This window comes from Molossus molossus, unplaced genomic scaffold (assembly GCF_014108415.1).
Source record: "Molossus molossus isolate mMolMol1 unplaced genomic scaffold, mMolMol1.p scaffold_m16_p_31, whole genome shotgun sequence".
In the NCBI taxonomy this organism is placed as follows: Eukaryota; Metazoa; Chordata; class Mammalia; order Chiroptera; family Molossidae; genus Molossus; species Molossus molossus.
Genome location: NW_023425368.1, coordinates 140,716 through 154,046, shown reverse-complemented (window position 1 = coordinate 154,046; position 13,331 = coordinate 140,716). Strand labels below are relative to the sequence as shown.

The following is a 13,331-nucleotide window of genomic DNA, read 5'->3' as shown; positions in this document are numbered from 1 at the left end:
CCCTGCCCAGCCGGAGCCCACTGGAGGCCCTGAGCAGCGGAGACGCCCCCGCGGAGCACCTACCGCTGGGAGCGCGAAGAAGGAGATGGCGAAGACAGAGAAGCAGGAGGCGATGGTCTTCCCGACCCACGTCTGGGGCACTTTGTCCCCGTAGCCAATGGTGGTGACCGTGACCTGCAAAGGGGAGGGACAGTGGTCAGCGGTCGAGGTCTCAGACCCTCAGCAGGGGCATCTGTCCAACCTGAACACACCTCCACCCACCACCTGCGAACAGAGACCAGGGGTCTCACTGAAAGGGCATCGCCCAGCCAGAGCCACTGTGTGGCACCGCGGGTGGTCGGGTCCCCCAAACTGCGCCCTGCAACGGAGCAGCTCACCGGGGTGGGCACGGGGCCCCGGCGCCTTTGGAAAACCAGGGCCACCCCTCGGAAAGACCAGGCCTGGCCACCGCCTGCCGCCGCCCGCCTGCCCGTCCCGGAGGGGCTGCCACCCAGGCCACCGACGTCGCTGTGCACCGGCCCCCAGGAGGCCAGTCCGCGACAAAGAGCCGGACGGGGATGACACGCCACTTCCTGACGCCACCCCAGCACCACATGTTTCTTGTGTCTTTTTTTTTCCCCCAAGAGAAGCAGACACAGCTTGATCCCTCCTGGTGGGGGGCCGTCCGTCCAGGGCTGTGTTGTCACAGTGGGGCTGGGGCTGCTCCCCCGGGCTGGCCTCCTGCTGCCATTGACATTCCTCCCCAAGGTCCCCAGTGTGCTCCTGAGGGTGACATACAGCAGGGACGCTGTCCCTGCCCCCAGCGGACCCCCAAGTCTGGGCTGTGGGCTGCTGGGTTTCCCAGGGGCTGCTGGAGCCCGACAGGGTCCAAGGATGCCCAGGTCACAGCTGTCCTGTTGGCACTTACACCTGTACATCAAGACAGCAGGCCTGGTGGCCCAAAGTGCCCGTGTGAGATCGTCCCAGCTGGGCCTGCCTGCCCCATGGACCTGCCAGCCCCGTGCCGGGCAGCCCAACTTCTCCCCTTAAGGGTGGGAAGCCAGACCAGGCCAGTGACAGTAGCCTCCGCGGGCCCGGGGACTCTGCGGGGAGCCTCCTCTTGACCCCCCGCCCCGTGAGCTGGTGTAGGGGGTGGGGACACGGAGGCAGGGCCTGGGAGGCCCACTGAACAGCCTCCGCGCACCTGAAGGGAGGCCCGCACAGGCCCCACGGGGTGCAGGGACGCATGGAACCACTGGAGCGAGGCCAGAGGCCGGCAAGAAGCAGGAGCGGGGAAGGAAGCCCGGCGGCAGGAAACCGCACAGGACACGGAAGACGCAGGAGCACGGAGCCGCCACCAACCGGGGCCCATCAGTGGGCGCTCACTCGCAAACCGGCCTCACACTGGTGGACACCACACACACGCCCCAGGATGTGCAGGGCCTGGTGTGCAGGCAGGCACTTGGCACACACATACATGCAGGGTGCACACACGTACACGCAGGGTGCACACATGCGCATGGCAAGGTCACACAAAGGGGCTGCTGCCGTGTCGACCCCGGGCACATTCTCACCCAACACCTCACATCCACATCGCATGCACACACACCGTGCACACCTGGAGCACGGCCCGGGGACCTGCAGGGTGTAGCCAGGCCATCCTGGGGCCACAGGCAAGGCTGATGGCCGCCTGGCAGATAAGGGGACCTTGGGGGAGACCAGGGGCCCCTTGTGGGCAGGGCATCCTCCCTGGAGGGCTGGGCACTCGGAGCAAAGGCAAATCTGGGGCTGCACATGGGGCAGGGCACCAGAGACCCTGCCCCCAGCCCTCTAGGCAAGAGCACTTTTTCATGAGCTTGTTTTATTTACGTGCACCTATATTACTAACATAGGGCAAACATGTATTCTTTTTGAATGACTTAATATGAAAACATTAAAAAATTTCTCAGTTTTCTAATGTATTAAGTATCAATAGACATGACCCACATGAACACAAGATCTCTGGAATGTTTGATAATTAAGAGTATAAAGGTCCTGACAAGGACTGCACAGCAAGGTGACCTCTGAGTGCCCAGTGGGGCACTCATGCCTGGGGTACAAAGTTTAAAGGGGTGCCAGAAAACAAAAAAAATGACATTTAATGCGACCTTTTCAGTGATCAAAATGCACGCAGGTGGGAGGAGGAAGGGCCAGCTCTAAGGCTCTGGGGCAGAGAAAGCGGTGGCCAGCGAGGAAGCCTGGGACCTTCTCCCTCAGCAACAGAGCCCCGGGGGACGGGGGTGGGGGGCCCACACCAGCTGGGAGGTGCAGGGACTGCCCGCTCGCTGGTCAGCACAGGTTGGGGTGCCCCGGGCCAGGGGTCCCCGCCCCCACCGGGAGCACACACGCCCAGAGCGGGGACGCAGGCCCCTCGGCCCTGCCACAGGCCCTCTTTGTCGAGTTAACGACGTCCTTCCAGGAGACCCGGCCCCCAGGGCCGTTTGTTTTCCTGAGCTCACAGACACAGGCCGGCCGGGACGTTTTACAGCTGCTGTGCTCGGGACGTGCCCCCGACGAGGGTGAGCTGGAGTGCAGATCGGCACGTCCGCGGGCCCACAAACTCGGGGGGGCGCAGTGAGGCCACTGCAGCCCCCCCCCGGGCGCCGGGCAGCTCGGGCGTGACCCCGCGGACGTGGTGGGCCTGTCACAGGCCTGCGGAGCCATCCTCGTCCTCCCGGAAGCCTGTGTCTGCGTTCACATGTCGAAGGACAGGACGCGAGAGAACCTCCCAGCTCCCCCTTCCCCAGCCCCCAAGCTCTGTCCCGAGAAACTGGCGCTGGTACCACTGTAGTCTCTCCAAGGAGCTAGCGGGCCGGCCAGAAACCTTGACCTCACTGGGCAGGAGGGCAGCCTTCGGCCGCCACCGCAGGCCGGGCACATCTGGATGTGTCTTTCCAGGGGGAGGGGCGGCCAGGAGCAGACACTTGGGGCTCACCACGGGTGGCACCTCCATCTGACAAACTGAAACTGATGCCCTGAGTGAGGGGTCCATGCTACGAAGGGGGAAACAGGCTGGGGGGCACTGGGTCAGAGGGATCCCTGCTGGTAAGGGACGGAGCTGGCATGACCCCAAGGCCTGCACAGCCCCGGACTCTGCACCCGGACGCCAGGAAGGCCGGGCAACTAAGCGAAGGCAAGAGGCTGCCCCGTCACAGCCCAGACCTCACCCACCCTCCAGCCACCAGGCTGCCCGGAGGAGGCTGGGAGGGGGCAGGACCCTCTCAGGGCAGCCACAGTCGAAGCAGCGGACCCGAGTGGTTTATCTTCCCACTATGCACGCGGTGCAGCCCCGCCTGGGCACCGGCCAGGTCCCGTGTCCCTGCCCCAGTGCGGCTCATGGACAGCCGAGCACCAGCCAGACTGGGTCCGGACACTCAGATTGTTGAGAAGGGCCTGTGCCGGGGGCCCCGTTACAGCAGCACAGCTGGGGGTCAGGACCTCTCCCCCCCGCCTCGGGAACGGTACCCAGAAGCCCCACACAGAGGCCGACAGGAGGCTGTGGACACCCAGGCGAGGGCAGGGCCCGTCCCGGCGCACAGCACGGCTGGGCGGCGCCCCGACGGCAGGCCCGAGCGTGTGGAAGTGTGCCTCATGCACGAGGGCCTCGTGGTCCAAGGAAAGTCTTCGTGGCAACAGGAATCGTCGCTGCCCTCTCAGGGAGCCCATCACCCTCGGCGCTGGAACCTGCTGTCTTCCGTGTTGCGGCCGGGGAAACCGAGGCATGGAGCAGTCACACGCTCTGCGCTGGCCCCAGGCCAGTTCGGTGGTGCAGACCGATGCGGACTGCCCACGCCAGGAAGCTGACGGCAGGGTCTGCCCTCCCTGTCTCCGCTGCGCCGCCTGAGAGAGAGCCTGTCATTGACCCACGAGCACCTGCCTCGCTGCTGGCCTTGTCCGGGCCCTGGGGTCCGCGGGGGCCCAAAACCACGCGAACGGAGAGAGGCTGCTGTGTGAGGAAGATGCTGGAGGCGGGAAGTTGGTCAGGGCAGCAGGACCCTCAAGATCAGAGGGCTCAAGAGAGTGATTAGACCATGGCAGCCATCACCACTTTAGTGTGAACTGGCTTGCTCTGGGCCCACCCTAAGTGTCTGGCTTTAGGGAACGCCAGGAGAACTGTGGCTGGTAACAAGCCCCTCAAAAATTTTTTTTTTTATCCTCACCCGAGGACATTTTTTTTGTTCATACAGAGTGGGAGGGAGGGAGAGGAAGAGAGAGAGAGAGAGAAACATCGACGTGAAAGGGACACATCAAGCCCTGGCCAGTTTGGCTCAGCGGTTAGAGCGTTGGCCTGCGGTCCGGAGAGACCCGGGTTCGGTTCCCGCTGGGGGCACATGCTTCGGTTGCCGTTTGTCCCCAGCCCTGGTTGGTCGCGTGGGTGGCAGCCACTCGATGTGCCCCTTCACATCGATGTTTCTCTCTCTCTCTCCCTTCCTCTCTCTCTCTCCCACTCTATCTGTACAAAAAAATGGAAAAATATCCTCGGGTGAGGATAAAAAAAAAAAAAAAAAAAAGGGACACATCAAGTGGCTGCCACCCACACGACCAACCAGGGCCGGGACAAACTCCAACCGAGGCACATGCCCTTAGCAGGAACCGAACCCGGGTCTCTGGACTGCAGGCCGACACTCTAACCGCTGAGCCAAACCGGCCAGGGCAGGCCCCTCGAATGTATAACCAGCTTCACTATGTCCTTGCCAGGCCCTGGTACCCCGGGCTGTGTTCTCACTGACTTCACTCGAACACTCCTTGGAAGTACACACTCATCTCAGTCCATTTCACAGATGGGCCCAGAGAGGTGGGGTCAACTGCCCGGGGCCACACAGCAGGGCAGTGGTGAAGCTGGGGTGCTGTTCTTCATCCGGCTGCAGCGGCCCCGAGCTCTCGACCGCGGTGTCACCAGGCCGCTTCCTGTCCCCCGTGTCTCCTGAGGCAGACCGTGTTTCTCTCCCTCGGGCTGAAGCTGGCAGGTCTTACCCTGGCTGACAGGAGGTGAACCCCACCCCAAAGACCATCCATCCTGTACACCACCCCCACTGGGTCTGCCTAGCCCATGTAAGAAGCCCCCAGGTATCTGCCAGTGGGCAGTAGACGGCCCTGCCTTGTAGACTTGTACTCATCCTGCAAAACCCAGCTGCAAAAGCCCCCCTTGGGGGAGGCTCTCTGACGAGGCTCCCAGAACCCACAGGTAACCTCAGCCGAGATGGTCTACGGGGCCAGCAGCAGCCTGGGGTCCTGCAGACCTTCAGCAGTCCCCCCAGGCTTTGCACAGAGCTCCAGGCAGAGCATGAGTCCCAGATCGGGTGGGATCTGAGTGCTGGGGTGCGGGCCTGGGCTGCCACCCCGGGACCATGGGCCTCAGTTCCCCCAGCTTCAGATGAAGTCCTGACACCGGCCCCACGGGGCCTGCACGTGAGTGTCAGGCACACCCTGTCCGCACCCAGGCGCCCACACGGGCCCCGGACCCCTGACCTCTCTGCAGTGGGCAACGCAGCCTGCGCGGCCGGAACCTCCTGCAGCCGCCGGCGGAGGGGAGGGGAACAGAAGTCGGACTATTTGAAATGGTGGCTGAGCGCGGGGACAGGCTTCCAGCTTTTTCGCTCTAAATTCTAAATTTAGACCCAGGGGTAAACAGAGCCCAGCAGCCTCTGATTTCAGAGGCCGGGGCGCGGAACAGAGCAGCCCGTGTTTGTCAAAGCCGTTTCCCGCCGCCCGGCTTCAGCAGACAGACGCAGCCTGTTCCAGGGCAGAGCAGGGAGTCAAGCCCTCCCGACACCCAGCACCAGGCGTGGGCGCCGCACGTGGGGCGCAGCGAGCTCTCGCCGCAGGGGCGGGGTCCCCACCGGCGGGCGGACAGGAGGGCCACCCCGCCAGCGAGCCGGCACCTTCGCTGCAGTTTGGAAACCGAGGCTCGGGGAGGGGAGGGGGGGCTGTCTCACGAAGTCCGCCCGGGACACCTGCCGTCCTGAGCTGAATCGTGTCCGCCCCCCAAGATGTGTGTCCGCCCAAACCCTCAAAATAGGAGCTCACATGGAAATAGGGCCTTTGTCAAGGCGATTAAGGTGAGGGTTACCCAGATGGGCCCTAAACCCAGTGACAAGTGTCCCTGTAAGAGACAGAAGATGTGGCCACAAGCCCAGGGCGCCTGGAGCCCCCAGGAGCTGCAAGAGGCAGGAAGGACCCTCCCGGAGCCTCGGAGGGAGCTGGGCTGTGCGGAACTTTGATCTCAGACTTCTGGGCTCCCCCGCCCGGCACAGCACGTGTCTGTTGCTTACGACCCCAGTCTGCGGGGCTCTGCAGTGGCGGCCCTGGGAGACGGACACCCCCACCGTCCCACGGAGGCACCGCCCTGCAGGCACATTCATTCATTCATTTGTGCAACAGACCCGGCTGGGCCGACAGGCTGAGGGCGCCCAGGCCACCCCACGGCACCTACAGCTGGGCGCACGGGTGTCTGCACCCGCAGCTTCCCCCCGGACTCCGCGGCTCTCCGAAGGAGGCACAGTGGACGGCACTCCCCGCAGCCCAGCCACCCCGCTGCGGGGGGACAGAGCCGCATGTCTCTGAGAAGCTGGTCTGCCTCCTGGGTGGCCCCAGATCAGAAAGAGCCTGGCCTGTGGCCCTTGCCCTGTTAGGGGCCCAGCGGCCTCGCCACCCATTGGGTAGAAGCCCCTTGTCTCTGTCTCTCGGGCGGGGCGGGGGTGCCCGTGGCCGGCGAAGGCAGGGGGACGCGAGGAGCCGCCGCAGAGCGACGGCCCGGCCACAGACGCGCGCTGGCTGGGAGCCCCGGCCCGGCGGCCCGGCTGCAGTTTCTGCCGCTCTGTTTGTCCGAGACGCGCCAGGAACACAGCCCATAACTCACGCTGTGGGGGCCGCCCGGACAGCTGCAGGGCAGCCGGGCTGTGAGTGGGAGCCGTTTGCCCCCGGGCCCGGGTGTCGGGGGCCCAGGGCAGCCCAGGGCCCGGCGGGAACAATGGCCGGGCCAGGGCCCACGGTGGCCGAGGCTGGGGCTGCAGCTGACAGCGAGGCCGGGGCACCGGTGCCAAGCCGGGCACAAAGGGGCCGTTTTCCTGGCTGGCGGGCGGATGTTTGCACAGGTGTGGGAGTGGGCGCGCCGCTGTGCCGAGGGCGGGGGCAGGGGGAGCCTCCTGCCGCAGCTCCAGGAGCAGCCCAGAGGTGGGGGGCAGCACCAAGGCCAGGCCCCACTTACTAGCTGAGCCCCAGCATGCACCCTCAGCTTCCAGTCCCCTAGGAGCCCCCCGCCCCTCGCCAGGACCTGCCCACCACAGGCTCTCTGCTGAGGGCTGAGCCCCCTCAAAGCTGCTGGGCTGCCGCACCCGGGCCTGCAGGGCACACACGGAGGAGGGAAGGGGTGCGGAGGGGCTGGAACCAGGCCCTCCCCGCTGCGGGAGCGGGTCAGCCTGCCCTTGCCTTCACTGAGCTGCCTGGCACATTGGAAGCTTCCAGAAAACACAGGAGCCCTCCCTGTGAGCCTGGCCTCCCAGGGTGGGGACACAGAAGCAGCTATGGCCTGTGCCTGCCTGGGACCACAGAGGGGTCTCCCCCCACCCGGGACAAGCTGGGGTGGGCCGCCCTTCTTGGAAGGAGAAACACGGCCCGGCCTTGGAACAGCCCCTGCCCAGTGCCCCTCGGACCCTGTGCTGTCCCCAAGGCCTGCCACCCTCCCCGGCCCTGGCACAGCTCAGGGCACTGCTGTGGCTCCGTATGACCCCAGCCCAGAGCGCTGTGCCCGCAGGGAAGGCGGCAGTGAGGCCCAGCCTGCACCCTGGCCCCCACAGCCATGTCCGCCGGTGTCCACCCAGCTGTGCAGACAGGACTTCCGGCTTTGGGGCTTGAAGTCCCCATCAAGGAGGCAGAACATCTCGAAACACCAGAGCCCGAGGGCCAACGGGCGATGAACTGTCCCCTCTGCTGCTCGGGCCCAGGGGCAGGAGCTCTCGGCCCGCACGCAGGACAGCGCCTCCGGAAGGCCCGACTCACCACTCCCCACCACAGGGCGTCCGCGTAGCTGCCGAACTCGACGCGGCCAGACTCGTTCACGGCGTCCTTCTCGGCCAGGTACACGAAGTAGGAGGAGAAGATGAGGCCCAGGAAGCCGATGTACAGGGTGGTGATCAGCTCCTGGGGCGGGCGGGCGGGCGGGCGGTCAGCGCAGCCAGCAGGCCGCCGGGGACACTGCACCGACCGCCAGTTCCACAGGATCCCGCCGCGTCTCCCGCGGACATCAGATTCACAGCGACCTATTTCTCAAAACTCTGACCTATTTCTCAAAACTCTGACCTATTTCTCTAAACTCTAAGAAATGACCGCTGCGCGGGGGGTGGGGGTCTCGCCCCCCAGGGCCGGGCAAGTCCCACCATCTGGGCAGGCGGACTGGGCTGGCACGGGCTCCACTGACTGTCCGGCTCCCTTCCCCCGGAACCTGAGGCGACGGAACGAGCCGCTTGGCCTTCCTGGGGCTGCTCTTGGCTCAGTTTTAGGTTCGGAGCCTCTTAGGCCTTTTCCTGTAGTTCATGTCTGTCCTTCCCTTTACCCAGTAGGCCCTTGTCCCCGGCTTGAAGGACCGTGGGCACATCAGCAGACTGGCAGGCTGGGATGCCAGCACCACAAGCCGCTGCCCTCCCCGCCCCCGCCCGGGCCCCCACCTGGCGGTGGATGAAGACCACGGAGCCCAGCAGCCTCCAGGTGCCCCCCTGGCGGTCGACGTGCAGCATCCGCAGGATCTGGAGGAAGCGGATGCCCCTGCGGAGAAGACGCCCGTGTCCCCACTGGGTACGCCCCCCAGAGCACCCGACCGCCCTCGGTGCCTCCCTCGAACCTGGCCGTGAGCCCGCCCCCGGCCCCCCAGCATGGGGCCAGACCACACGCCTCCTCGTTCCCCGTGCCCCGGTGGCCTTCAGCCAGATCCCCCTAGTTTACAGACGAGCAGACTGAGGTCCCCGATGGGGAGGTCACGGCCTCAGCCAGCAAGCGAGAGCTCGTGTGGGGGCTGGAACCCTAGCTCGGCGGCTCGGGCCCTGGGTCCCGCCCTCCTCCCACCCTCCTCCCGCCCACACGCTGCCCAGGGCTCCCGAGAGCGGCAGCGGGCGTACCTGATGGCCGAGGTGGCGAACACCTGCCCTTTGGAGCCCACGCAGAGGACCACCATGGAGGCGACCACCACGATGAGGTCTAGGAGGCAGCAGGTGTCCACCGTCACCAGCCGGGCAGCGGCTCAGAGGGCCGAGTCTGGCAGTGGGGCGGGACGGGGCCCCACAGAGGGACATACGGGGCCTCGGACGGGAGCCCCAGCCCCGTCTCAGGCACCTGCAGAGCCCACCCGATCCCACCCCTCAGCCCTGGCCACAGGCCGCTGAGGGCACCGGACACCCACACTGTCCCAAGCTCGACCAAAAGCCCATCCTGTGAGCAGCGTCTGAGGGCAGGGGGCTGGGTGTTGAGGCTGGAGGCCCTGGGAGGTCACCCCGCTGGCTTTGGGGTCCTCCCCGTCAGAGGCAGAGTGGCCTGGGGGTCCTCCGTCCGCGGGGACTCTGGCCGGGGGTGCTCGTGATGGGGGTCTGCCCTGCCAGCCCCGCCCTCCCAGGGTGCAGGTGCCAGCCTGAGGCCCCAGGGTGAAGGGCTGGGGCAGCCGTAACTCACCGATGATGGAAATGGGCTTCCGGGCGAAGCGCAGCCGCCCCCAGAGGCCCACGTACTTGCTCCTGCAACCTGCTGACCAGAGGCGGACCACGTACTCTGTCCCAAAGAACACGACCAGGACAATCTCCTGTGGGGAGAGAGACCGTGAGCTCACCTGCGGCTGGGCCCGGGCACCGGGAGCCTCCGCCGAGAGGCACCGACAGCAGCTGGCCTGCTGGGATGGGAAGAGCCCGCGCTGCCCACCTGGCCAGGCCCCTGCTCTTCAGACCAGGGCCCTTCCAGGCCCGGGCACATCCACCCCAGGCCCGGGAGCCTGAGGCCTGGGGCCTACAGCCCGTGCATGTTTAAAGCATTGAACCCCAAAGCTGTGCATCCCAGCTCGGGGTGCAGACAGCCTCTGCCCTCATGGCTCCGCCACGCCTGTGCCTCACAGGGCCACCGGACGCCGTATCCTGGGTCACTGGTCAGCCTTCACAGGGCTCCAGGAAGCTGGCCCACCACAGGAGGAGCAGGGCCCGGGCATCACTGGCACCGTGCTGAGAGGCAGGGCAGGTACAGTGTCGGCTGCGACAGTGCCACTGGGCAGACCCCTTGCCACGGTCAGGGCTCCAGAAGAGTGGGTGCCACACGTCAGTCTGTAGTCGGGGGCTTGGGGGGAGGCCAGGAGCCAAGGACTAGCATCTGGGTCACAGTGGATGGTGCACAGTGGACAGACAGACGGAGGGAGGAAGGGAGAGAGGGGTGGGTGGATAGACGAGTGAAGACAGGTGGTGTAAGAATCGGTCTCTAAAGGAAAGCCCTCTATGCCCGCAAGCTGGACAACCGAGATGCAATGGACGAATTCCCAGAGACGTACCGCCTCCCAAGACCAAACCATGAAAAGGTAGAAAAGCTGATAGACCTGTAACTGGTGAGGGGATTGAGTCAATAATCAAAACCCCCCAAGAAAGGAAAGTCCTGGGCCTGGTGCTCTACTGGTGAATTCTACCAAACATTTGGAGAACTAATACCGATCCCTCTCAGACTTCCCCCAACAATGTAAGAGGAGGGAACACTTTCTAACTCATTCTGTGAGTCCAGCATTACCTTATACCAAAGCCAAAAAATAAAAAGACACTACAAGAAAGAAAAGAAAAGAAAAGACTCATATCTATTATGAACATTGATGCAAAAATCTCCAATAAAATACAGGCACATGGAATTCTGCAGCATGTTGAACAGATTATGCACAGTGACCAAGTGGGATTTATTCTTGGAATGCAAGGACGGTTCAGCCTATGAATATCAATCAATACAATACATCATACTAACGGAATGAAGGGGGGAAAAACACATGATCTCAACCGACTCAGATAAAGCGTTTGACAAAATTCAACACCCTTTCGGGATAGAAAACACTCCACACACTGGCAGGCGGAAGAAACGGCCTCCGTGTAATAACAGTTATAAGAAAAAGCCACATCAAACGTCGGTCATCGGTGATAAAAGACGAGCGTTTCCCCCCTGGGATCAGGAACGCAGCGAGGAAGCCCACCTCACCACCTCTACTCCGCGCAGTCCTGGGTCGTAGTCAGGCAGGAGAGGGGGACATGAGGCACCACGCGGGGGGTGGGGGAGCAATGCAATGATCTCTGTTTGCAGACGATACGGACTTGCCTGTGGAAAACCCTAATGATACCACAAAATACAGTTACAACCCATAAACGAGTCCCGCCGAGGAGGATGAAAAGTCAACACGCACAAATCGTTGCCTGTCTGTATCAGTTACATTGTTTCCACAAACAATGGGCGATCTGAAAAGGAAGCTACAAAAACAATTCTGTTTACGCTGGGCCGGCACACCGGCCTAGCCGCAGGTGGGAAATGCTGCCTACAGAAACCAGAGACAGCAAATAAATGGCAACACGTCCCAGGCTCATGGATGGGGAGAGGTGTCGCCGTGAGGGTGTCGCCACGCCGCAGGGGGAGCTGCAGATCCAAGGGGACGCCTCTCCAGAGCCCGAGGGCGTGTTTCGCAGAAATAGAAAAAAGCCATCTTAAATTTATAGGGACTCTCAAGGGACACAAACTAGCAAAAACGACACGTGGTCCATCCACACAATGGAATATCACTCAGCCTGCAAGAGGAAGGAAATCTTGACAGGCCACAGTGTGGATGGACCTGCGGGCCATTGTGCTCAGTGACATGAGATGATCGGGACCTGCTTCCAGCTGCCCGTCCTCCCCCGAGCCTGGCCCTGGCGGGGGCTTCTGTTCCCACGGGTGACAGAAGCAGGCCCTGCTCCAGTGCCTCCCCGCCCCGGAGCCCGCAGCGGGTGCTGGACACTGCCGGCTGGCGCTCATGTGTTGTTCATTAGGACGAAATAATACGTATCCCGTCCGGCTTGTGCCTGGGGCGAGCTGGGTGGGTAACGGGAGAACGTGTGGGAATACTGACTGCTTTCCTTTTGCAAAAAGTTTCTCGGTTTGTAACGTGGAGTCCTCCAGGGGGCCGGGGCGTGTGGTTCGGGGCACGTGGGAGATGGTGGCAGAGCGAGTGGGCGTGGGCCCCGGCCGCATGGTGGGGTCCTGGTCCTTCCTCTCTCCTCAGCTTCAGGGGCCGTGGCTTTGGCTGGGAGCTGGCTGAGCCCGCAGGGGAGAGGACACGTTTCCCTGTCCACACCCTCTCCCCAGCCCCAGAACAGATCCTGCCCTGATGGGCACTTGACACAGCCTAAAAGGAGGGAAGAACGAACAGACCGACGCCAGCCGGCGGGAGCTCCCTGGTAGCGGCTTTGTCTTGTTCACTGGGTTCCCGAGCGTCTTGCCCACAGGAGTGGGGAGCCCCACACACCGTGGGGCTGGCCGGGCCCTTAGCAGGCTCTTGTTTCAATACCTCCTTCCGCCCTGTCCGAAGCAGACCCGAAGTACTAGACCTGAACGGAAATGCCCATCGGGAATCTCTGCTGGGGCTGCGTGACCCGGTTCTCCGGGCCTCACGCTCCAGGGGACCCCGGCGGGGAGCTCGGCGCCCCGCCCTCGGGAGCAGCCGGGCGAGAGGCAGGATCCGCGCGGGAGGGTGAGGTGTAGGAATGGTTTTAAACAATGCTAATCCCCAAATCCTGTTTGAGTCTGGGACGCAGAGCCGGCCGGCTGGCTGCCGGGCTCACCGTATCAAAGTGGCCCCAGGCCTGGGCTCACGGATGTGGCTGCCGGCCCTGGGGAGGGGCAGCACGGAGGCCCCAGCTTGCTCGGGGATCAAGTGATCTCCATGTGCCTCAGGTGCTGGGCGGGATGGCACTCGGGGCCAAGGCCAAGGCTGGACCTCAAAACTGGGCACCCTCGACGGGACACCCGGGTCAGGGATAGCCATGAGCTCTACCGTGCGAGGACAGGGGCTCGTGTCGGGTGGGACAAAGGACCCCTCCCGCCAGGTCACAGACCCTCAGGCAACAAGACCACCTCCTCGCTGCAGCTGGCTTCATGGCCGGGGCCTCGGGGCCAGTCTGGGTGCTGGGACTGGGGTGTAGACCCGACCAGCCAGACTTGAGGACACAAGGACACGAGGGGTCCGAGCAGCCAACCGGCACCCCCATCCCCACTGACATGAGTGGGGGTACTGGGGGGCTCTCAGAGGTATTATGGGTATAACAGAGAATAATTGTTAAAGACAAAGC

General features: G+C 63.7%; 1 protein-coding gene across 1 annotated transcript in view; it reads right to left on the bottom strand.

Annotated features, from left to right (window-relative positions):
• KCNQ1 (potassium voltage-gated channel subfamily Q member 1) overlaps window positions 1–13,331 on the bottom strand; it is a 283,407-nt gene that overhangs the window by 203,672 nt on the left and 66,404 nt on the right. The window contains exons 3-7 of the mRNA XM_036281174.1: window positions 9,676–9,802; window positions 9,129–9,207; window positions 8,682–8,778; window positions 8,017–8,157; window positions 64–174 (exon numbers count right to left, since the gene is read on the bottom strand). Of these exons, the coding sequence (XP_036137067.1) occupies window positions 64–174; window positions 8,017–8,157; window positions 8,682–8,778; window positions 9,129–9,207; window positions 9,676–9,802 (555 nt within the window). The remainder of the gene's footprint in view (window positions 1–63; window positions 175–8,016; window positions 8,158–8,681; window positions 8,779–9,128; window positions 9,208–9,675; window positions 9,803–13,331) is intronic.